The sequence below is a fragment of the Pituophis catenifer genome, unplaced genomic scaffold (genome assembly GCF_029215685.1).
Source record: "Pituophis catenifer annectens isolate HBS135680 unplaced genomic scaffold, rPitCat1.0.hap2 SCAF_6, whole genome shotgun sequence".
In the NCBI taxonomy this organism is placed as follows: Eukaryota; Metazoa; Chordata; class Lepidosauria; order Squamata; family Colubridae; genus Pituophis; species Pituophis catenifer.
This window is the reverse complement of record NW_027256886.1, coordinates 74905999-74931105: the sequence shown is the minus strand read 5'-3', so window position 1 is coordinate 74931105 and position 25107 is coordinate 74905999. Positions and strand designations below refer to the sequence as shown.

At 40.2% G+C, this 25107-nt stretch overlaps 1 protein-coding gene across 1 annotated transcript in view; it reads left to right on the top strand.

Moving 5' to 3' along the window:
• The first annotated feature begins 4618 nt into the window (after positions 1-4618).
• LOC139318458 (microsomal triglyceride transfer protein-like) overlaps positions 4619-25107 on the top strand; it is a 31019-nt gene continuing 10530 nt past the window's right edge. The window contains exons 1-11 of the mRNA XM_070945916.1: positions 4619-4685; positions 6542-6729; positions 8937-9065; positions 10526-10633; positions 12904-13020; positions 16244-16383; positions 18276-18426; positions 19462-19619; positions 20584-20752; positions 23234-23341; positions 23449-23661. Of these exons, the coding sequence (XP_070802017.1) occupies positions 4619-4685; positions 6542-6729; positions 8937-9065; positions 10526-10633; positions 12904-13020; positions 16244-16383; positions 18276-18426; positions 19462-19619; positions 20584-20752; positions 23234-23341; positions 23449-23661 (1548 nt within the window). The remainder of the gene's footprint in view (positions 4686-6541; positions 6730-8936; positions 9066-10525; positions 10634-12903; positions 13021-16243; positions 16384-18275; positions 18427-19461; positions 19620-20583; positions 20753-23233; positions 23342-23448; positions 23662-25107) is intronic.

Below are 25107 nucleotides of genomic sequence, written 5' to 3'. Positions count from 1 at the left end.
TTTCAAAGGTAGGTAAATTGAGGACCCAGTTTGTGGGGGCAATAAGCTGACTTTGTATAAATATACAAAAGTATGAAGGCTATTGCTTAACCCATTGTAAGCCGCCCTGAGTCTCCGGAGAAGGGCGGCATATAAATTAAAGCCAAAAAAAAAAAAAGAGTTGAACACAATGGTGAGTGTAACTTTCATAGTGACATTATGTAATTTCTGATCATTCCTATTATGCAATTATGTAATTTCACACCAGTTCTCCTCCCTGGGATACTTAGGAAATCCAACACAAAGAAGGCAAATTTGGGAAACAGCTCCAGAATGCATTTTCATGCCTGCAAACCCAGGTTTGTGACCCTAGCTATTTTGAAACAAATGCACAGGTACGGTATATGTGGTAGCTTCCTCAATAGTAGTAACTGTGAGAGGGATCTTGGAGTCCTAATGGACGATCATTTAGATACGAGCCACTAGTGTGCAGCAGCTGCCAAAAAAACCAACACAGTTCTAGGCTGCATAAATCAAGAGCACATGAAGTGTTAATACCGCTTTATAATGCCTTGATGAGGCCACACTTGGAATTCTGCATCCAGTTTTGGTCGCCACGATGTAAAAAAGATGCTGAGACTCTAGAAAGTGTGCAGAGAAGAGCAACAAAGATGATTAGGGGACTGGAGGCTAAAACATACAAAGAGCAGTTGCTGGAACTGGGTATGTCTAGTTTAATGAAAAGAAGGACCAGGTATGATATGATAGCAGTGTTCCAATATCTCAGGGGCTGCCACAAAGAAGCTATTCTCCAAAGCACCTGAGTGTAGGACAAGAAGCAATAGGTGGAAACTAATCAAGGAGAGAAGCAACTTAGAACTAAGGAGAAATTTCCTGACAGTTAGAACAATTAATCAGTGGAACAACTTGCCTCCAGAAGTTGTGAATGCTCCGACACTGGAAGTTTTTAAGAGGTTGGATAATCATTTGTCTGAAGTGGTGTAGGGTTTCCTGCCTAAGCAGGGGGTTGGACTAGAAGACCTCCAAGGTCCCTTCCAACTCTTCTATTCTATTCTATTCTATTCTATTCTATTCTATTCTATTCTATTCTATTCTATTCTATTCTTCTATTAACATCAACCCCTAGTTTTCTGACCTGCCTTCCAAATCACTCAGTCTACCCAAACCCTATGTAATTTCTGCACTACAGGTAGTCCTCAACTTACAACTGCAACTGAGCCCAACATTTATGTTGCTCTGAGACTTTTACGACTTTTCTTGCCACAGTTGTTAAGCGAATCATTGCCCTTGTCAAGTTAGTAACACAGTTGCTAAGTGAATCTGGCTTCTCCATTGACTTTGCTTGTCAGAAGGTCGCAAAAGGTGAACAGATGATTCCAGGACACTGCAACTGTCATAAATATGAGTCAGTAGCCAAGCATCTGAATTTTGATTACATGACCATGGGGATGCTGCAATTTCAGTGTCGTAACTTTGAACAGTCACTAAATGAGCTGTTGTAAATTGAGGAATACTTATAGTGAATTACAGCATCGCTGTAGCCTCTTTGTAGCACATTTGGTTATAGCTGAAATGAAATAAAGGCTAGCTATATTATGATTATTTGGGCAGAACAATAATTGAATAATTCTAGACTGTGCTATATTGTAATTAAATGGTATGGAAATTATCTTGGATCACAGTTCCAAGAATTGGCATCTTACCATGCGTTTTGTGTGTTGTAGAAACAATGTTTGTAGAGAACACCAGTGAAGGGAAGATGCACTAAATTCCACCCAGACAGCGTAAGAAAGTGTTCTTACACTTAAGATAGTATAAGAAAAGTCTTGACGTCTGAGAAATAAGAGAGCATTTCAAAATATGACAAATAGAGATCATCACATGGTGATTTCAATTTTATCTGGTCAAAGAACTGTTAGTCCTTCAGTTAAGCAAATCGGGAGTAGGGGAAGTTCAAAAAAATCTTTTGCCCAAAACCCTTTGCCCATTCTTTCTCAGTTTGTCAGATATGAGCGTGTTCTGCCCCAGCTACGGACCCCAAAGAACGCAGCACACACAAAGTCCGTTCAAACCTTAGTTTACTGAATAAACCAGTCTTTTACAACAATGGCTGTTAATTAATTGCATTAACAGCCGCCAAGAATTCAAAGAATAATAACTGAAAGCTTACTATGGTTGGCAGAATGCCCAGAAGCAATTTGCAGGAAGCTGATAAGATAAGCAAGACAAGACACGAAGGTATATGAATTAAGTTGTTCCCTGCAAATTGCTTCAGTTGGCGTTCCTCCTTAAATAGGCTAAGGGAGTGGCCAATTAGCCCCAAGCCTTACTCTCGAGAAGACCTCCTCCTGAGGAGCCACTCCTGCCTTTTGGCAGCTCTGCACGCCCATGCATCGAGAAGAGGCTCCTCCTCTTCGTCCTCTTCACTTAAGGGAGCTTCTGGAGGTTCTGAAGGCCCTGGCTGAATCCCCACCTCTGGCACCACATCTTCTCCAGCCTCCTCATTGTCCGACTCGAGTGCCAGCTGCACAGGCTGCTGGCGCAGCACCACACCAACCTCCTCGCTGTCTGAATCAGCTACTAGCTGCACAGGCCGCGTATGGGCCACAACAGAGCGCTAATTAAATGACTTTATTCTTCAGATCAACCTTGACTGAATTTAAATGGCATCCTGAGTGGTAGGTTTTAAAAGGAGAAACCTGTCATAATTTCATTTCCAAACGTAGTCAAACTTTTAGAGAGCCTCCCTCTGGGAAAAAAAAATAATAAGGAATGTTGGCCCTTGTTCAAAAGCATTAATCTAATCAAAGTGATCTTTGACTCAGACCAGTTTGTTTGCATTTTCTCAGCAAACAAATCAGCCAAAGCTACAACACTTTCCATAAGTACCAATGAAGTAACAAAATTAATCACCCGGAGTTTTTAGAAGAGCACAGAATCCTACAAGTGGCATACCTATGAACCACAACTTGTTCTTCTGATAGTCTTCACCCCCTCTTTGCTTTTTGTCACTGTTTTTTTTTTACCAGCTATGTTATATGAAGTTTTTTCTCATTTTTGTGAGAAAGGTGAGTTGATTTGCCATCGTCGACCAGCACAACTTTTCCTCTGATAAACTGAACCCCAAACTCTGCCTTGTGCTGCCTCAGATTTATTTCCCCCAAATAAAATAATTTGGGGAAGGAGGTACAGGCAGCACCAGAATTGACTACAGATAGTCCTTGACTTACAACCATTTGTTTAGTGACTGTTCCAAGTTACAACCACACTGAAAAAAGTGACAACCCAGTTTTTCACACTTATGACCGTTGCAACATCTTCATGGTCGTGCAATTGAAATTCAGGCGCTAGACAACTGTCATGTATTCGCATTTCCACGTGATCGCCATGTGTAACCTTTCCAGCTGGCTTCTGACAAGCAAAGTCAATGGGGAAAGCCAAATTCGTTTAACGACTGCACCATTCATTTAACTACTACATCGATTTGCTTAACAACTGTGGCCCAAAAAAATGGGGCAAAAGTCACAAACAATTGCTCAAAACTCACAAAAAATATTTGTTGCTTAGCAACAAATATTTTGGGCTTAATTGCAGTGGTGGGATTCAGCTGGTTCGGGCCGGTTTGGGCGAACCACTTGTTAAATTGCTGGCTGGTCCCGTCCTTTCCTGCCCCACCCCTTTCAGGAGTCCCCAGGTGCCCCATTTTTGCTCCCAGGAGGCTGTAGGGAGGCCTACTAGGCCCAAAATAGGGCCGTGGGGCACCCCCCCATGGCCCGTTTTTGCTCTCAGGGGGGTGCAGGTGGCCAAGTGCTGCCTGTCACACCCGCTGGCCATGCCCATCATGGCCACGCATACCCAGCCGGTCATTAGGGCAGAGAACCGGTTGTTAAATTATATGAATCCCACCACTGCTTAATTGTGGTCATAAATCAAGAACTTCCTATATGGAGGATACATGTCCTGGAAAATCACAGGTGGTTCTTCCCTGGCTTGGGGGGGGAAAAAAAAGCTTGTACAGGAAATATATCGGGCTGGGCTGGTGGGATGGCATCTTCTCCCTAAAAGCATTTGTTCCAAAAATCCCTTTTCTTGTTTTAATTCTAGTGGGAGGCACAGAGAGTCTTTCAGTGTATACCAGGAAAAAAGAGAGGCCTCCTTTTACAACTGGCAAAGTTTCCACGTCAATCCCCCTCTTGAGACGGAGAAGGGGATGAAAGCAGGAGAGGGAGGGGGGCGAGTCTGCACTGGTTGTTCGGGGAATAAAAAGGGCCCATTCAGAAGAGAGGCTGATTGACACTCGCAGTTTCTAAAGAGAACTCAGCTTGCTCCCTTTCAAACCTATCTGGATTTGAAGCACTGTCTCTCTGGACCTTCGACGCTTCAGGTTTTCTGTTTTCTTTTTTTTTCTTTTTCATTTGGCTGGCTATGAACGATTAATCATTTGCTCTTCCTTGTGATGTGTGACTTGGGGATAGGAAGTGAGACGGGGCTGTGCCCACATAATATGGGAATCTCAGCTCGGCTGAGTCTGCATTGAAAGGACAACCTTCACTGCCCTCGGCCCGGCTGGGTTCTCTGCCCATTGGTGCTTTCAATTTTTGCACCCGCAAAACACACCATGAAGTTGCAGGCAGCTTCCCGGTATTCCTGGTGGCTTTTCTTTTTCTTAGCTGCTACAGCAGAAGGTAAGAGACTGAGTATTGTTATTTTAGGGGACAAGAGGAAATTGGAGCATCATGGGAAATTACCCCAAACTTTTGATGCCAGCCACTCTTTGTAATGTAAGATCTAAAAAAAAAAAAATAATGTTTCTGATTTCACACCCCTGGATTAAAAGCTTTGCTTCTGAATATTGCTGCAAGCTCTGAGCATGTGACTATTATTTTCGATTCTTCACAAATGGTTGATTTGCTGTGGACATTGCATAGAATTGGAAAACCTAAACCCCCCAATTGAAATGCTAATTAGAAACGGAGAGCATTGAAAAGATAAGGTCCACAGGAATTATAAGTACCTAATTGCATCATTGCATGATGAAACTAAATGTTTAATTTATTAAGGGGGTCCTGGGACCTAAACTTATTATTTGGTCTCAACCAATGTTGAAAAATAATCACAAATTATTATTGTGGTCCAATCAAACTAAAGGATATCTAATAATCACAAATGTCGGCCAAAGTTATGCTGTGCAACCCTCTACATATCTTCGTACCACACCTTGCTTCTGAATTCATTGGGACTTCTTATAGTAAAAAAAAAATGTATTTTTTACTATAAATAAAAATGAAAGTAAAAATTCTATCTATCTATCTAGAGATAGAGATAGAGATACAGATGATAGAGATAGAGGTAGATTGACTCAGCCTTCCATCCTTCCAAGGTGGGTAAAATGAGGACCCAGATTGTTGAGGGCAATATGCTACTCTGTACACCACTTAGAAAGGGCTGTAAAGCACTGTGAAGCAGTATATACCGGTAAGTCTAAGTGCTATTGCTATTGCTATGTAGAATAGATAGATAGATAGATAGATAGATAGATAGATAGATAGATAGATAGATAGATAGATAGATAGATATAGATGGTAGGTAGGTAGATGATAGATGATAAAAATGATAGATAGATAGATAGATAGATAGATAGATAGATAGATAGATAGATAGATAGATAGATAGATAGATATAGATGGTAGGTAGGTAGGTAGATAATAGATGATAGATAGATAGATAGATAGATAGATAGATAGATAGATAGATAGATACATAGATAGATAGATAGATAGATTCTAAGGTAGAATATGGTACTCATACTCTCCTGATTTCTAATCCTGCACCTATAACCACCATACCACATCGGCTGCCATGATTGCTATACGTATAGTATGCCATATAAGCCCACAAACACAATTTTTCTGAGGTAACTCATAGTAATAAACAAAACCTTTGACACGTTGACCGCAAAAACACCGTTTCCTGATCTGTTGACCTCCCAATGTGCTGGATCTCAGCTATTTTAGGATTAGAGCAGATGAGTTCCAAAACAGTTGGAGGACAGGAGTTTGCCAAAAGCTGACTTAAAGGTACTTAAGAATTGTTCCTTTCTGCATCTGTGTTACTTGCTCCTAAAACTAAATAGCTATTGGTGATAATTAGGGAAGGCATTGTATTCAGTGTGGGTTTCACAGTAAAATGTTGAAACATAGTTTTTGAAGTAACACAAAACTAAGGGTACAGGAGACTTCAGCCATTCTTCCAGCAAGCTATGTTGCTGAGGACATCATGTGAAATTGTGTATGTTGTGTTTTAATGGCATAATGCTTGCTCAGGCTTAGCCTGTTGTGTGAAGCCATTTCTAGCTTATTCAATAAACGTACGATTAACACAAAACACGGCTTAGAAAAATAAGTGAACCCAGGCTAACCATTCTTTTCTCACATATCAATGACTCAATAGTCATGTATCAATGATAGTATCAATGACTCAACGTCTTATTTAAAAGTTTGCAAGTTACATCAGCATGAGACTTTTTGTTTATTTTTTACAGGAAACTTGGAAACGCCTTCTTTCGGCTCAGGAATTCTCTATCAGTACCGATACTCACTAGAGAGCCAACTAAGTTTCCTATCCAGGCCAACTTTGCAGGGAAGCAAGCTTCAGGCAGAAGCTGTGGTTGATGTGAATCTCTTGTGGAGCAACACTGACAATGCAGGCGAACAACTGCTCCAAATTCAAGTTAGTACTGCTCTTTTGCTTTCTTGGTTTTTCAGCTTCTGAGGAAAACATGGCCATTCTATAGACCAGGAGTGTCAAACTCACGTCGTCACGGCGGTGTCACATGACATATTGGGCCTTTTTTCCCCTTCGCTAAACTGGGCATGGGCGTGTCTAGTGCATGACGCATCCCTTCCACGGGCCAGAAGTTTATAGACCCTTTGATTTTATTTAACTCTACTCAGAAGATACATTCCTTCCTATCAGCTCTAGGCTTCTAAAGAGCTATTTGCCAAAAAGAAAGACTTAGCTTTTACTTATTAAAATTTTAACCCACCTTTTATTAGTTTGTAAGTGACTAATGGGGATGTAATGGCTAAGACGCTGAGCTTGTCGATCAAAAGGTCGGCAGTTCAGCGGTTCGAATCCCTAGTGCTGTGTAATGGGGTGAGCTCCTGTTATTTGTCCCAGCTTCTGCCAACCTAGCTGTTCGAAAGCAGGTAAAAAATGCAAGTAGAAAAATAGGGACCAGCTTTGGTGGGAAGGTAACAGCGTTCCATACGCCTTTGGCGCTTAGTCATGTCGGCCACATGACCACGGAGACGTCTTCGCACAGCACTGTCTCTTCAGCTTTGAAACAGAGATGAGCACTGCCCCCTAGAGTCGGGAACGACTAGTACATATGTGCGAGGGGAACCTTTACCTTTACCTTTAAGTAACTCAAGGCAGCAGATATACATATTTCTCCCTGCTCCTGCTATTTTCCCCACAACAATCCAGTGGGCTAAGAGAGAGTGACTGGTCCCAAAGTCACCCAGCTGGTATTCATATCTAAGTCCGAACTAGAACTCACAGACTCCTGGTTTCCAGGTCAGTAATGTAAACTAATTACGTATAATGCAAGTCTACTCATTTAATAAAAGTAGTAATAAAATTCTTCACAATGAAACAGTGGTGACCCACTGCCACAATGGCACAGATTTTAGAACTGCTGAAAAAGAAGACAAAAAAGTAAGAACACAATCCTGTTCTCATTTATCTGGCTATCATTATTGCAAAATGAGCCCTGTTGGATAATTCGCCATACCATCATCTCATACCTGCTTCTGACTGGACCATTTGTGACCTAATATTTATTTATTCAGCCTATGACATATAGTGTCAGGGAAATCTACACATGGTAGACACACAATGCAGCCTAGAATGCTAGTTCATTCTGTTCAGTGCTTGTGCGTCTATCCTTGGTACACTGTGGGGGACAAACTAGCTTTATACCAGCTAACTAGCGGCATTTGTATTGCTGGTTTTTCTGGGCTCCTCCGCCATTCTCACCTCACCTCGCCTCACGTCCACCAGGTGCCGCACCAGCTTCTGTGCTCCGCACCCACAAATCCAGCTAGGTTTTTCCCAATGAAATAATACCCATTAATCCACTTGAATATTACATGCTGTTTAACTGCTGAGTGGGTAGACGCTAGGGATTGAGTGACAGGAGCTCACACCATCTCACAGAGCCAGGCTCAAACCGCTGGAGCACAGGCCAATTCTGGCCAGCAAATCCCCTATTTGTGGCCTAATTCTACACTATATCTAAGACTAAATACAACAGGGGTGTCAAACTCGCGGCATCACAGCGGCTGTAAGGATCGCCTCTCCTTCCAACTTAAGAAAGTACGAACTCTTGAAACGTAGTTGTTCAAAAGGATTCTTTTATTAAGCAGAAGTGAAAACCATCCAGCTAAAGCACAATCTGAATGCCCTTAGGCAAAGCAGTAGGATTAAAGTGGTAGAGACCCCTCCCTTTAAATCAGAATGCAGATTTCAGCCAATACACAAGTGTGAAGATGTTTTCTTTACTATTTCCTTTGAGAACCCGAACAAACATGCATTCCCACCACTCCCTTTAAAGTGAGACAACCCACATGGCTATCATAAAAATTCCTGCAGGTAGAGGGAATCTCAGGCTTCCTTGGCACCAGGATATAGGTTGTAAAATATCTGATGACACAGGCCATCCTAATAAATCGAATCCAAGTCTCCCCTTCCTCCACTTGAATGGCAGAATCACTTTTAGGGATCTGACAGCGGCATCATGTGACATATCGGGACTTTTTTCCCTTCGCTAAACTGGGTGTGGCCAGCGTGTGACGCATCTGGCCCATGGGCCGGGAGTTTGACAGCCCTGAAATACAACTATAGTTTGAACATCTGCATTTTTCCTTATTTAGTTCCATGACTTACGCATCAATCAAGATTTGGAAAAGGAGGATCAGACTAGCCAAGGCCATTCTGTCAAAGGGTCACAGAATGCTACCGAACTCCAGCAACCATTTTTCCTCCATTGGAATAAGGGAAAGGTATGTAAATATTTCTCTACCTACCAGCAGCTGATGGCCCCTTTTCATTCGGACTTGTTTCCGTGCCGTTTTCCTTTCAGCTTCGTGTCCAAGCACATTTTTTCTGGAAATCCATCTTCAACTGCATATTGAGACCATAGCATTTAGTACACAAGAATGTTACAGTGCTTAGTAAGAAGTCACTCCTTTTTTGGATGGATGAGCACTGCTTTTTTTTTTTAATGGGAGTAAGATTGATATCAATGGGCAGCTCCAAGAGGTGAAATGCTTTGAAGTCTGCTACCGGTTCGCTTTGCTACCGGTTCGCTTCGTGCGCACATGCGTGGTGCACATCAAATGCGTGCTTCATGCGTGCCAAATGCACATTTCATGCACACCAAATGTGTGCTTTGCACGCATATGCACCACAGGCACTATCGCGCAGCACTGAAAAAGGAGGATTAAGAAGACATTTCTGAGTCTGAAAAGGCAAGTAGAACAGGGGAGGGGACAGCTGTGCCACGCAGTTTAGATTCGCTAGAAAGCAGGATCTAGCGAATATAAATCGCGCAGCACAGCTGATCGTCAGAAATACCGGTTTGCCTGAACCGGTAACATTTTTTTTACTAACAGTTCACCCGAACTGGTAGCATTTATTACTACCGGTTTGGGAGAACCGGTCCGAACCAGTAGCATTCCACTCCTGGCAGCTCCTGATTTTCTACTACCAAATGCATCAATTGCTCCATATTCTCATCCTGCCTTCCTCAAACAGTTGCCCTTCAGTTGAATTGAGATGACAGGTCCTGAAATCCTCAGCTAACTCCTTTAACACACGGAGGGAGCAGGAGGAAGAAGGGAGTTACCACAGTGAATTGAGACGGCCTCTTCACTTGATCTGAGTGCTTCCTGCCATTATATCCTGCTATGCATCTCTTGTTCACTTTGTTATTTCTTAGACATGCCCAGAGGTGGGCTGCTTCCGGTTCGGACCGGTTTGGTCAAACCGGTAGTTCCGACCAGTGGTTGGGCCCGCCAACCCACCCCAGCGCTATCATGTCCTATATCAGGGGTGAAATGCTACCGGTTTGGCCCAGTTTGGCCAAACTGGTAGTGATGGTGGCGGGTGGTTCGGAGAACCGGTAGCGACGGCTGTCCGAGGCTCTGCCCGCCCACCCGATTGTTGTTACTTCCTGGTTTTAAACAGGAAGTAAACTGTGTTTTACTCTCTGCGCATGCACAGAAGGTCCATGCATGCATGTGACGTGTGCATGCGTGTGAGCGGAGTGAACGCGTGCATGCGGCTCGTGCGCTTCCGGACCAGTGGGAAAGGTAAGTAGATTTCACTCCTGTCCTATTAATCATGTTTTTGGTGCCACATGCATGCATGCGCTAACACTTTCGGTTCTGGGCGAACCGGCTGTTACATTATGTGACACTCACCTCTGGGCATGCCTCTAAAGTTGACTTTCACCTTGCAGGTCGAAGCTTTCTACATAGCCAAAGAAGAGAACCCTTTAATTTTGGAATTGAAGCGAGGTCTTCTCAGCCTTCTCCAATTTCAGACCCATTCTGGAACAATGACTGAGGTACAATATAAGGTTTCACTGAACTGCGTAGCATCTGCAATTCTGACATCTCTCTACAGGTAGTCCTCAATTTACAACCGTAATGGAGCTTGCCCATTTACAATCGTAAGTCATAATGTTCCTAAAGCAGGTCACCCACATATCAGGCCTGATTTTATGACCATTGTAACAGCAGTCATTAAGCAAATGATCATTAAATGACTCCATGGTAATTAAGTGAAGCCATTGCTTGATCTGGGGGAAGTAAATGCTTCAGCAAAAATGTTGTAAATTGTGATCATGTGACCATAAGAGGCTACAAATAATTGTAAATGTAGGCTGGTTTCCAAGTCACATGACCATGGAGAGCGGCTGTCAGAACTTCGGAACTGGATTGTAAGTACCTTTGGGGTCTGTCATAACTTTGTAAGTCATATGTCTGGTCATAAATTGAGGACCACCTGTATTAACAAGCCCATCATTGTACCTGACTACTGAATCTAACTATCCTTCACCTTTGCTAAAAAAGTGTTTTCATACATTGAAATAAGTCAGGCCTTATGGTTTAGGCCAGTGGTGAAATTCAGATTTTTTTTACTACTGGTTTTGTGGGCGTGGCTTGGTGGGCATGGCAGGGGAAGGCTACTGCAAAACCTTGATTTCCACCCCACTCCAGGGGAAGGATACAGCAAAATCCCCATTCCCTCCCCACTCCTGGGGCCAGTAAGAGGTGGTATTTGCCAGTTCTCCGAACTACTCAAAATTTCCGCTACCGGTTCGCCAGAACCTGTCAGAACCTGCTGGATTTCATCCTTGGTTTAGGCAAGATTCATGATGATCTGAACAATACTGATCCAAAATGATCATTCATTCGATTCATTGATTTCCATTTACATGGGCTGCTTTTCTTAAATTCAGTACTCTGCACAAGTTAACAATATTTTTAGAAAGCACAAAGCAGAAACAAGCAATGACAACAAAACATATAAGCCACAGCTAGGGTAAAGGCAACCTCATCAATAGTAAGTCGATATCACCATTGTAGATTATGCTTCCAGAAACAGAAAAAATGTAAACACTGAATAAATGGCACTTATCACAGGCATATGTTGCTAATCCCAATGATAAAAAACTCCCTAAAATTACAGTATGAGATCACAGAACAAATCCTGCCCTTCCATACAGAAACAGGTAACTGTTTTGCCCTTTTCAGATATCCTTTCGTTTTTAAAAGCAAGGACGATTATTTCCAGATCCTAGAGAATCAGTTTCATTTTGTGTGGGAAACTCTAAGTCCTCCATTCCTCTACCCGCAATAAAATACCTTATGCCACCAGACTCCAAATTTTGGGCTTAGACAATTTAGAACTACACCGACTTCAGTCTGACCTAAGCATAGTACATAAAATTACCTGCCACAATGTCCTATCTGTCAATGACTACTTCAGCTTCAAGCACAACAATACACGAGCAAATAATAGATACAAACTTAAGGTAAACCGCTCCAAACTCGATTGCAGAAAATACGACTTCAGCAACAGAGTGGTCAATGCCTGGAATGCACTATCTGACTCTGTAGTTTCTTCCCCAAACCCCCAAAACTTTAACCTTAGACTATCCACTGTTGACGTCACCCAGTGGTGGGTTTCAAATTTTTTACTACCGGTTCTGTGGGTGTGGCTTGGTGGGCATGGCAGGGGAAGGATACTGTAAAATCTCCATTCCCTCCCCAATCCAGGGGAAGGTTACTGCAAAATCCCCATTTCCTCCCGATCAGCTGGGACTCTGGAGGCAGAGAATAGATGGGGGCGGAGCCAGTCAGAATTTTTACTACCGGTTCTCCGAACTACTCAAAATTTCTGCTTCCGGTTTTCCAGAACTGGTCAGAACCTGCCCAAACCCACCTCTGACCTCACCCCATTCCTAAGAGGTCTGTAAGGGGTGTGCATAAGTGCACCAGCGTGCCTACCGTCCCTGTCCTAATGTCCCTTTTCATGTATTCAAATCACGTTTATACTTTTACCTGTTATCTTATATATGCTTGACAAAATAAATAAATAAATAAAATAAAATAAATAAACATTGGAATAAAGTGGATTTAATATAAATTCAACCCAGAAGAATCTGTTTTATAACAAGAAAATCAACACAGTGCATTGCAAAATAGCCAGAATTTCACAGGTAAAATCTTTTAAAAAAAAAAAACAAAGCAAAACAGATGTTTGAATTATATAAAGGGCTAATGTCACATCTGCTATCTTAATCACAGTACACTCATTTTTATTGTTTAGGAGGACATTTCCGGGAGCTGTCAGGTTACCTATGCTGTTTCTAAGGATACTGTTTTGAAAACAAAAGACCTAGAGAGCTGCATAAGACCGAAATTTGGATTCAGCACAGCTAACAAAGCAAGTCAATTTCTTTTGATCACGTTGTGTATTACGGTATACATATTTCAGATATACTGCAGTCCAGTGGTGAAATTCAAATTTTTTTACTACTGGTTCTGTGGCCATGGCTTGGTGGGCGTGGTGTAGCTTAGTGGGCGTGGCTTGGTGGGCGTGGCAGGGGAAGGATACTGCAAAATCTCCATTCCTCAACCCACTCCATTTTTTTAAGGATTTAAATCAGACATTTTTTACCATTATCACTCTGTGGCTCAAACCCAGATTCATTAACACTACTTTTTTTAAAAAAATCATTTGCAAAGTAATGCTTGACTGTAATCAATCGACTTGTGGGTCGAGTTTTTGTATTTCTCTCTGCCAGAATGCAGTATGGGAGGGTTTGGTGCTCTCTGAGCTTGTTGTTTGCTTGCTGACATTCCTTTTTCTTTCTTTTTTTTTTAGACATGTTTTATTACATTTTTCTTTTACATACATATTTTATGAACAGAGAATTGACCGGGTCACATATTTTATAACTTATAACATAGTTATGTGTTAATTTTTATCATCTATTCCAATCTTTTTTTTATTTTTCCAGATACAATTTACATATTTCACTTTCTGCCATAATATTCTTTTTTCTCTGTTTTTTTATCTTATTTTAATCTCTTCTTAATACTTAATATATAAACAGTATCACCATCTGCCCTTAAATCCTAATTTCTTAGCATTACTTCAATTAATTATCTTATTTCTCCATTTATAAAATATATTTCTTATAATCCTCATCACATTTTTTGGTTATAAACAATAAACTTCATCTTATTCAATTCTTACATTGAAACCCTTTAACTTAAATGATTTTCCACATCTTATCTTATCTTCTTAATACATAATAAGCCATATCACTCTCTGCCCTTAATTCATGACTTCTATTATAGCATCCATTAATTATTTTATTTCCTCATTTCCAACATATTATTTCAAAATCCCAATCACACTTTTTTTATGTTTCAATTATGTATCTTAATTTCAATTATGTTCATAATTAAACCTAATTACCACTTAATATTTCATCTGCTATTCCATTTTACAATACATAATAAACATCATCATATTTACTTTTTACATTCACAATTACTATTATTAATACAGTTCCCTTAGATATACTAATATTTATCTTAATTTCCTTCCACTATTCTTCCCCTTTTAGCCATTTTCTCCTGGTCTCACCAGAATTCCACTTCTTAATGATTTTCTCCTTTCATCCCATTTTCATATCTTCTTCTTCTTCTTTTTTCTATTTTTCTATTTATTATATCTTTTCTCCTGAATCCTTTCTCTAATTTTTGAGTCCATCACTCGCATAATTCGCCCCCTGCTGTTACCCAATCTTTTCCCATTTCCTTCTCTTCCCTTAGATTGCTTTTTTTTTGGAAAATATTCCCCCTGTCCATTCTTTTTTGCCACTGTAAATCCCACTGTAATCATCTAACATTTTTGCCTTCAATTCTTTTGTCAAGTTTCCGAAAGATGCCCTAATTAATTCATGAGCCATGATCCAAACTTCAAAGGAAATATAGTCATTTATTAGGAGCACCATTCCGGCAATACTGGGATGCAGTCAGGACTGATCCCATGTAGATTTACGTTCCCCTATGATCCTGTCTCTCCCCTCCTCTCTGGCCATGTCATAAAGCACATTCTCCAATTAACCACTTTGGCTGGCTGTGAACCCTAACGCCCTCCTTCTGATTGCGGTCAGAAAGAATGTATGGAATTCACTTCAGTTCTCCCTCCCTCCTGCTCATGGCAACTTGAAAGCTTTGCAAGTTGACATCTTTTTCCTTCAATATCATTTTCTTGTTTCTCATTTATATTCTCTTTTTCCTGTTTTGTGTGCTCTAACAAAGTTTCTGACTTTTTATTGCCCTTTATTGATTCACACACGTTTTTAAACATCTCAATTAATTCCTCACACATCCAAGCCTCCATATTATTAGTTTAAAAGATTATTAGTATTTCCATTTATATTTAATTAAAATTTTAGTCCATATAGTCTCTTTTTTATTTCTAGATAATATCCAGTACAATGTTTGTCCAATCCACTTCAACTTCAACTTCAACTTTTATTATTGTCCACCTCCTTTAAAAGTCGAGACCAAGCAGCTTAGAACAAAACAAATACTCCTTAAAATTTCTCACAGCTCTTGTAGTGATCAAGATCACTGTAATAATTTCCTTGAATTTCAGGTCAGTCATTTCCACCAGCAGATGTCTCTCTCCAATCCACCTTTCTCAGAATAACAAAGTATCCAGTTTACAAAAGTATTTTAAATCCACACAGAAAATACTTTCTCTCAAATTGCTTTTCCTTTGATTGTTTTTAATTTCTCCAGATTCAGTTTTAAATCCAGTTGTAAAATTTCCCTTCTTGGGCTTTAATATGTTGACCTCCTCGTTGTTCTTCCTTCATACTTCAAAACTATCAAAATTCTTTCAAATCTTTATTAAAATTTACTTTCCCTCGTGTTTCCTTTTCTTATAATTTTAATTTTAATTTTAATTTCTCCAAATCCAATTTTAAATCCAAATATAAAGTTTTCTTTTCTGGGCTTTAATACTTTGACTTCCTCTTTGTTCTTTTCCCTCCATTAAAATTCCCAAGTGCCAATTAGCTGCTTATTTCCTTTTCCTTTTAAAAAAATCCTTTTTTACCTGTGAGTTGGCCAATCACTCACCCAGTACCAGTACTCCATCCAAATGCCGCTCCTGCACAAAATCTTATTCCAGTTGCCCCAGCTTCAAAGCAGTCATTTTTAATGGTCACCGCCCCCGCTGCCAAATTAAAGAGCTGCCTTGGACCTTCTGAGGAACTTGCCTGTTCCACTTGCTCGTCCAAGACTCCTTCTTCAACGTCCCTACAAGACAGTTGTGGTCCAAAGACCACCCCTCCGATAGTGGTTTGTCTGGCTGGATTTTCACTGGGCTCATTGGAGCCCACTAATTTCCAGCCATTCTCGCCGCAACGCTTCCGGTTTCCTACGCTTGCTGACATTTCATTGCTTAACCTGATAATAACATTGGATCACTGATGATATTGTTACCCAATCAGGTAATGAAACATCTGCAAGCAAGCAATCAAGCTCAGAGAGCACCAAGGACGTCACAGTTCAATTCAGAGCTACGTATATTCTCTCCTGTTGGAAAATGCAAACTGATCATATTTCTGTTCTTTTCACAGATTTTTGGACTCCTGTGGCATCCCACAAGTAAAAGCCATTATGTTATGGAAGGAAATCTCATAAAGTTAGCCTCGTCTGAGGAAAATCATATAATTTATCAAGGCATAAAGTCTTCTGCTGGATTCGATATCACCTCCAGGTTAATTTTGAAAGGGTTCATTTAGCTGATCTGCAGTTTGCGGAAGTCAGAATAGCAAAATAACAGAGTTGGAAGGGGCCTTGGAGATCTTCTAGTCCAACCCCTTGCTCAGGCAGGAAATCCTGTACCATTTCAGACAAATTGTTGTCCAATCTCTTCTTAATGACTCCCCATTAATTAACATTAGAAAAGATCATCTTGTTCATTGAGGCTGAAGCCAGATGCCAGGAAAAGCACAGAGGACACAAAATTTGTTTCTGAATGGAAGATAAAAATCCTAATCAAGCTTAGATTCTCTAGTCTTCTTGACAAGCGTGCATAAGTGGTTTGCTTTCTTATGTCCTCACTACCAAGTTATATCAGGTAAAACATGGCATTTAAAATGGTGTTACTCAGGTTATGCTTTGTACAGGAATAATTCAATCAATTCACACTGCTCAGTTCTCCAAGTCTTCTTTTGGTTGAGGGGAGGATGCCAGGAGTGGGCTTCAAAATTTTTAGCAAGGGGTTCTCTGCCTGGTTGCTAGGTGGGCGTGGCCATGGTGGGTGTGGCCCAGTCTGCCTCCAGCACCATGGTGGGGGGGGGTATTTTTGCCTTCCCCAGGCTCTGGAGGCTTTCCTTGAGCCTCCAGGAGGGCGAAAATGGCCTCCCCAGGCTCCGGAGGCCCTCTGGAGGCCAGACATAGACCCGTTTCTGGCCTTCCTGAACTTCCGGTAGGCTCATTTTTCACGCTCCCTGAGCCTCCGCATGCGCCCTGCACTTACCTGCATCCAAAACGGGCCGCGTGGGGATTCCTGGGTGGGGTGGGTGGGGCCAGCCAGGAGTGGGATTTGGGGGTTCTCCGAACCGCACAGAATCTTAGCTAGAGGTTCTCCCGAACCCTTGCAAACCCCCAGCAGTCCAGCCCTGGAGGGTGCAAAGACAAGTTAACGAAGGCCATGCTTACTCAGTGGCTACAAAAATACCGTAATAACTACCTGTTCTTAAGAGGAATAAAAAATAAGGAAGGTAAAGGAATGGAGTACTCTGGGAAAGGGTAAAGCCATCTTCAAACCTGACCAGAAGTACTCAACCATGCGACATCTATTGCATGTCATTTCCATGCCGTGCTTGCAACATGCAAAGTTCCACAAGACAATAAGAAGGAAGGTAGTCCTCAACTTACAACAGTTCATTTAGTGACCATTCAAAGTTACAAGAACCCTGGAAAAAACGTGACTTCTTATGACCATTTTTCACTTACATGAAACAGTGACTTACTAAGTGAAAAAGTGAAGTAATAAGGAAATAAAGATTTATTGAGCATTATACAAAGTAATAATAAATGTGGGGAAGTTTTAGAAAGGGAAATAAGATATTGAAATATAAACATGTTTGATCTGTATTGTTAATAGTGAGGATTTAGGCTAAGAATTGTGAAATGTATTATTATGTATTAATTGAATTGAGATTTAAAATGGATTAATAGAAAGGTAATTGTTTTGATTAAATAAATTAAACTTTTTATAAGATGATAATAAGGGAGATAAGTGATTTAAGATTAAGTCTTGTTAAAAATAAGGATTTAGGGTAAGAATTGTGTAATGTACTATGAAGTACTAATTGAATTAAGATTTAAGGGGATTAATAGAAGGGTAATTGTCTTGATTAAGTAAATTTGACTTAATTTTTTTAAGATGGTATTAGTTGAGATAGGTGATTTAAGATTAAGAAATAAGTGTTATGACAAAATAGAATATACAAAATTTTGTTAAAGATGGAAAAAAATGGTATAAATTGATGACCAGATCAGGGCTCTGTTAAATTTGGGACTCAGTTGTGGTCGTAAGTTGAAGACTACCTGTATTTAAAACCAAAGGTCCAATTATCAGTCTCTTCCTTCCTTCCCTAGGCAACATCTTGAATTTCTGGCTCAAATGCCCGGATCCAAAGAATTATCTGGAAAGAATCTTCAGAAAATTCTGAACTCTCTCCTAGGAAAACCTCAGCCCATTAGCTTAACAAGCCAGCCATTCAAAAGGATCTGCAGTGAGTGCCCAACGGTGAGTGAGACAGAAATTTTAACCTAAGTTTAGATGGCTCTTCTGACATCGTCTGAATGTGCCTTTCATAATTTCCAAGCAATCTGTAATGGGAGTTGAAACCTGAATGCAAGAACATCAACGCTAAGACATAATTATAATCAGAGGTGGGTTTCAGCAGGTTCTGACCAGTTCTGGAGAACCGGTAGCGGAAATTTTGAAGAGTTTGGAGAACTGGTAGTAAAAATTCTGACTAGCCCCGCCCCCATCTATTCTCTGCCTCCTGAGTCCCAGCTGATCGGGAAGATATGGGGATTTTGCAGTATCCTTCCCCTGGAGTGGGGAGGGAATGGAGATTTTACAGTAATCTTCCATTGCCACGCCCACCAAGCCACACCAAGCCACACCCACCAAGCCACACCCACAGAACTGGTAGTAAAAATTTTTGAAACCCACCACTGATTATAATGTGATTGGGGTTGTGCAAGCTTCAACAAAAATGATTTAGAAGAAACCCTTCCTCATTCTTCATCAAGATATGAAGATCTTCTTACAGGACTAACAGACAGGCAGATTAACAGAGTTGGAAGGGATCTTGTAGGTCTTCTAGTTCAACAACCCCCCACCCACCCAAGCAGGAGACCCTACACCATTTCTGACAGATGACAGTCTAGTCTCTTTTTGAAAGCTTCCAGTGATGAAGCTCCCACAACTTCTGAAAGCAAGATGTTCCATTGGTTGACTATTCTCACTGTCAGAAAATTTCTCCTTATTTCCAGGCTGAATCTCTCCTTGTTCAGTTTCCATCCATTATTCCTTGTCCTTCTACTAATTTAACATCTGATTCACTTAGCAAACGTGTCAAGAAAAGTCATAAAATGGGACACTTAACAAATTACTCTTTTAGCAATATAAATTCAGTTGTGGTCGTAAGTCGAGGACTTATCTCCTGTACTAAGTCTGAATTGTTGATAAGGCTGTAAATATCTTTAGTTATACAGTGGCAAGAATGTTTGATTAGCTAGAGGGCACTGCAAATTGTTCTTGTTCTTTTAGCTCAGATCCTACTTGAAAACATTTGCCAAAAAGAAGATCAAACTTGACCTCTCTAAAGCACCGACTACTTGGCATTTTTCCAGAGTTGTGCAGATGTTGCGTAGTGCCAAAAAGAAAGATATCCTTATACTACTGAAGAAAGCTCCAGAGAACATGTTGTAAGTAAAAGAAAATTATTATTCCTATTATGGTTTGTATAGAGTCAGCCAGATATTGAGACTGGATTTGGCATTTTTATCCACCTATCCTGCCCAAAGACATGGGATAATCAGATGTTTGATGGAGTTCCAGCTATCTTTGCGGGATGTAAGCTGTTCCAAGTAACCTGTTTTTTTGTGTGTGTGTTTTTGCAATTGACTGGTGATGATTTTGTCAATGCCATATTATTATTTTCGCTTTCCTGAGGACATCCAAAGTACTGCCATTCCTTTTTAGAGACATTTAAATCAAGGGCTAATTAATTACTTTAGGAAATGAATGTGTGGCGTTGTACTTATCCAGGGTACTTGCAGGGAAGTATCAGAAAAGTAAAACTCACAAGCATGTAATTGAAGTTCCACACACTTTTCATGTGTGTGGAATGAGACTTTGATGGTATACCTTTGGCTGCTATCGTAATCCTTTTATCACCCTGCAGAGCAGGGGTGAAATCCAGCAGGTTCTGGAGAACCAGTAGCGGAAATTTTGAGCAGTTCGGAGAACCGGCAAATGCCGCCTCTGGCTGGCCCCAGAGTGGGGTGGGAATGGATATTTTGCAATATCCTTCCCCCAGGAGTGGGGAGGGAGTGGGGGTTTTGCGGTATCCTTCCCTTGGAATGGGGTGGGAATGGAGATTTTGCAATATCCTTCCCCCACGACTGGGGAGGGAATAGGGTTTTTGCAGTATCCTTCCCTTGGAGTGGGCTGGGAATGGAGATTTTGCAGTATCCTTCCCCTGTCACGCCCACCATGCCACACCATGCCCGTAGAACCAGTAGTAAAAAAATTTGGATTTCACCACTGCTGCAGAGACCCCTGAATTTAATAATCCCGAATTTAACTAATTCTGCAGACACCCTGAACTTAATTATTCTATCTCCAGCTATCTCAACATTCAACAATTTTGCTTTATCCCATTTTTAGACCCTTCTACATTGAAGCTGCAATAGCTGCCCATTCAACCCCTTCCTTAGTAGCAGTGACTGAATTTATGGATTTGGAGGGCAGAAAGCAAATGTCCTTGCAGGAAAACCTCCTCTATGCTGCAGCTTTGTCTCCTCGCCCTTCCAAGGAACTTTTCAGTCTGGTGCTTGTAAGTCCAAGTCATTTCTGCTCTTCGCTGGACCGCTCTTTCCATATCTCAGTGTTTCAATATTGCTTTTATCTCCTTTTACTTTTAAGTGAGTGAATGAAAATGGATGGATGGATGGATGGATGGATGGATGGATGGATGGACGGCTGGACGGACGGATGGATGGATGGATGGATCTAGGTGAAGGTTTTGATATGGCTGTGAGATGCCCAAGTTACACAGCAACAATCATATTAAGCAGCACCATAGAAGAATGGAATACAGATTTGATCAAAATGTTGAATTTGACAAAAATAGAATACCACAATGATTTTTCTATGGTTGTCTCATATACCCATGCTTTGTATTCAGTACTTTGATGAATGTTTGAGCTGTCTGCATTGGAAAAAAATAATTCCATGGCAAAGAGCTTAATGAGATTAATAAAACAAGTAAAAACTTCACTGCCCAAATTATATTGCAATATCTCTGACAAGCACTTATCCAGCTCCCTGTCACTGAACATAGGAAGCTATTCCATTGAAAAAGATTGTTCTTATCATTAGGTTCTTTCTCTAATGGTCTACTAACATCTGCTTCTTCCTTTTCAGCAATTTGTTTCAGTTGGCCCCCTCAAAAAAACAAATCTGCTCCATCTTTTACAATTCAGTCTTTTTTTTTTAAATCAAGTTTTATTAGGTATTTTCCCCCCTAACACACACCCATATATTTTATGAAACAGAGTATTGACCATATCATATCATATCATATACAACTTGTCATATCCAAATATATTTTACTTAGTTACAATTTCTGCCAAAGTGTTCTTTTTCCATATTTTTTAATCAAATCTTAATATTTTTATTCTTGTTTCTATAAACAGTATCTTCTTTCACCCTCAAATTTTATTTCTCCATTTTTAATCATATATACTCTCTTGTAATTTTTAATAATTCATTCTTTATCCTAATATATTTTAACATATTCGGGGAAACCTTTCTTCCATTTCATCTTTTTTGTTTTACAGCAATCTTTCTTTTCTTTCTCTTCCTTTCCCTCCCTTCTTTTATCCTTCCTACCTTCCCTCCTCTCCTACTCCTTCTCTACTTCCCCTTCCTTTCTCCATCTCCTCCTTTCTTCCCCCTATCTAACCTTCTCTCCTACCCTTATTTCCCCTTCCTTTCTTCCTCTCCTCTTCCTTTTCTTCTATTCCTCTCTCTCCTTCTCCCTTCCTCCAATCTCCCTTCCTTCAATCTTCTTCCATCTCTCTCTATTGCTGTATTCATTTTCAATTCAGTGTTTTTTTTCCTGTGGTGTCCAGGCATCCCTGATTTTCTTTCCATTTATTGAATATATTCCTCCAGATTCCCATCATGTTTTTTAATTCTTAACTATGTATTTCAACTTATTCCATTTTTACCTTAAAATCTTTCAACTTAATTAACCTTCCACCTTTTATTTTCTTTAATTCCTAATTTCTTATTCCCACTTTAATAATTATTTTTCTCTTTTCCTAATATTTCAATTACTTTCAGTTATTTTTACATTCTGTATCTGCTGATCTATTTTACATTGAACAATATACTCCTTTTTTTTAATTCTTACATATATTTCATTTCATCTTTACTTACATCATTTACTTACATCATATACTAACATTTCAATTTTATTTCTTAATTTAAATTAATTTCTTTGTTTTTTCAATCTTTGGCACACATTTCTTTACCCTCAGCAGGTGTTTCTCTCCAATCCATAAATCCCCAGACAACAAAATATAAACCTTTCTATCTTTCACATTGCATCTACTGATCTGTTTTACATTATAAAATATATTTCTTTTTTTTAACTCCTTACATACATTTCATTTCAACTTTACTTACATCATTTACTAACATTTCAATTTTATGTCTTAATTTCAATTAAGTATTCCCTTTTACAATAATCTATATATTTATTCCAATTTGTTTCTTACATACAATTTCTACTACTAATACCATTCCCTTAAATCAACGTTAATGCTTTAGTTCCCTTTCTACTACCTTTTTTTTCTTCCCCTTTTAACCATTTTCTTTTAAATTCTCCAGAATTCCACTTCTTAATATTTTCCTCCCATTTTCCCATTCTCTTATTTCGTTCTTCTTCTTCTTCTTCTTCTTCTTCTTCTTCTTCTTCTTCTTCTTCTTCTTCTTCTTCTTCTTCTTCTTCTTCTTCTTCTTCTTCTTCTTCTCCTTCTTCTCCTTCTTCTTCTTCTTCTTCTTCTTCTTCTCCTTCTTCTTCTTTTTGTATATATTGTATCTTCCTTCCTGCATCCTTTCTCTAGTTTTTAACTTTATTACCCTTTTAATTCTTCCTCTCTCGGGCGAACCGGTAGTAGCTACATGCGGGCCCCAACCCTTAAATTCTTCACAATTGTTCAACTCCATTCAAGATGACAATCCTTTTTAATACACCCTTGAATGAAGAGACATCCGCTGCCATATTCCTCCTCTCTCTTTTTTATAGGACAGACTAAACAACAAAAAACTAAATAAAGCCAGTTGGGAAACAGGAAACATGATCATTGGCAGTCTCTTGGGCAAATTGTGTCAGATGAATCAATGTGACCTAAAGGTGAGTTGGTACAGTATTCTTCTCCTTTCCACTTTGGATTTCCAATTTGAGTTTTTGACTGATGTCACTCCTTTTGGTTCATTCTTTCCATCTCTCAAATAAACTAGGAAGTCAGCTTTGCAAAGGAAGCCATTCTGAAAAAACTTCATGGCTCCAAGACGGACTGGGAGAAGATGATGCACCTGTCGTCTCTGAAAAGTACTCTGCTCCCAGAATTCATCCCCACCTTCCTGTATTATGCAGAGGAAGGCTCATCCACCATCTCAGCTGCAGCGGTGACAGCTTTAAAGAGATTCAGTACAGAGCACATCACAAGCACGGTATGGGATGTCCTGCTGCTAAAATAAAGCTTGCTAAGAATTAATCTTTAAAACCAGTGCTTTAATGAAACATTGCCGCTATTCTCTGCCAGGAAGTCCAGAAGCTATGTACAGCAATTTGATCATTTCTCGATTTGCATCAGTACCTTCCATCTTTGATTATTCCTGACTAGACTTCTGACTGTTTCTCCTACTGGTTGAACTTAGAGGCAGGTTACAATGCATTAGCTTCCAGCTGCTAGCTGGGGTTATGAGAACCGCAGTGCCACAGATTTAAAGAATCCCAGACTTTGAATAGTGGACTTAAATGACAGTGTTATAGTTCTGAATAAAGTATATGACATGCCGTATTTTTCGGAGTATAAGACACAGTCCCTCCCCCCCAAAAAGAGGGTCAAAATCTGGGTGTGTCTTATACTCCAAATGTAGCCCCACCCAGCTTCTCAAAGGGAGGTTTCAGAGGCTGAAAAAAGCATCAGAAAAGAAGCTTCAGAAAAGAAGCCTCTAAACAGAGCTTTAGAAAAGAAGCCCTCAAACAGAGCTTCCGAGGCTTTTTTTCTGAAGCTCTGTTTCGGAGGCTTTCAGAGGCTGGAAGAAAAGTTTTTTCTGAAACAGAGTTTCAGAAGTTTCAGAGGCAGAAAAAGAAGCAAAAAAAAAGCAAGGCACAGAGCTCACAACCAAGGAACCTGTTGCTAAAATTCACCTCTGGGAACAGCTGATTGGGGGTATTCCGGGAGGCTGACCCACCTGCCAATCAGCTTTTTTCTTATTTTCCTCCCCAAAAACTAAGGTGCGTCTTATACTCCGAAAAATACGGTAGTCTTCTTCAGACACTAAAACTTCAGAAGACAGGTTTGCTAGAGATGGATAATGCATGGCCTTCATTGTGCTATTAACTGCTTTTGAACCAGTCATAGGACTGTTTTGTTTTTCTTTTTACAACCCTGTAATCTTTTGATTTGGGGTGGAATCAGGGCAACTGGGTGGAGCTGAGCATTTACTGACCGGATGCCCTTCCTGATACCTCCACAGAGTTCACAGCAGATATTTTCTCTTTGCGGCCTGAAAGAGAAACATGTACCGCTACCTAGGGTCAAACTCTCAACCTTCCGAGTGGTAGGCGAGCATCTTCACCATTAGGCCACCATGCCACTCACTCATAGAACTGTTGATGTAGGGGAAGTAGGAGATAGGATGATTAGATATATATACATGCTTTGATTGAACCAAACCAAAAAAGGGATTTTAAAATATCTAATGATTAAATAATGCTTCCATTATCCCTTGCCCTGTGCCATGCCGCATAGATCTGGTAGAAACTGGAGTTTAACCAGTGATGGGATTCAGCCAGTTCGCACCACTTTGGGAGAACCGGTTGTTAACTTTCTGAGCAGTTTGGTAAACTGGTTGTTGGAAAAAATCATTAGGGCAGAGAACTGGTTGTTA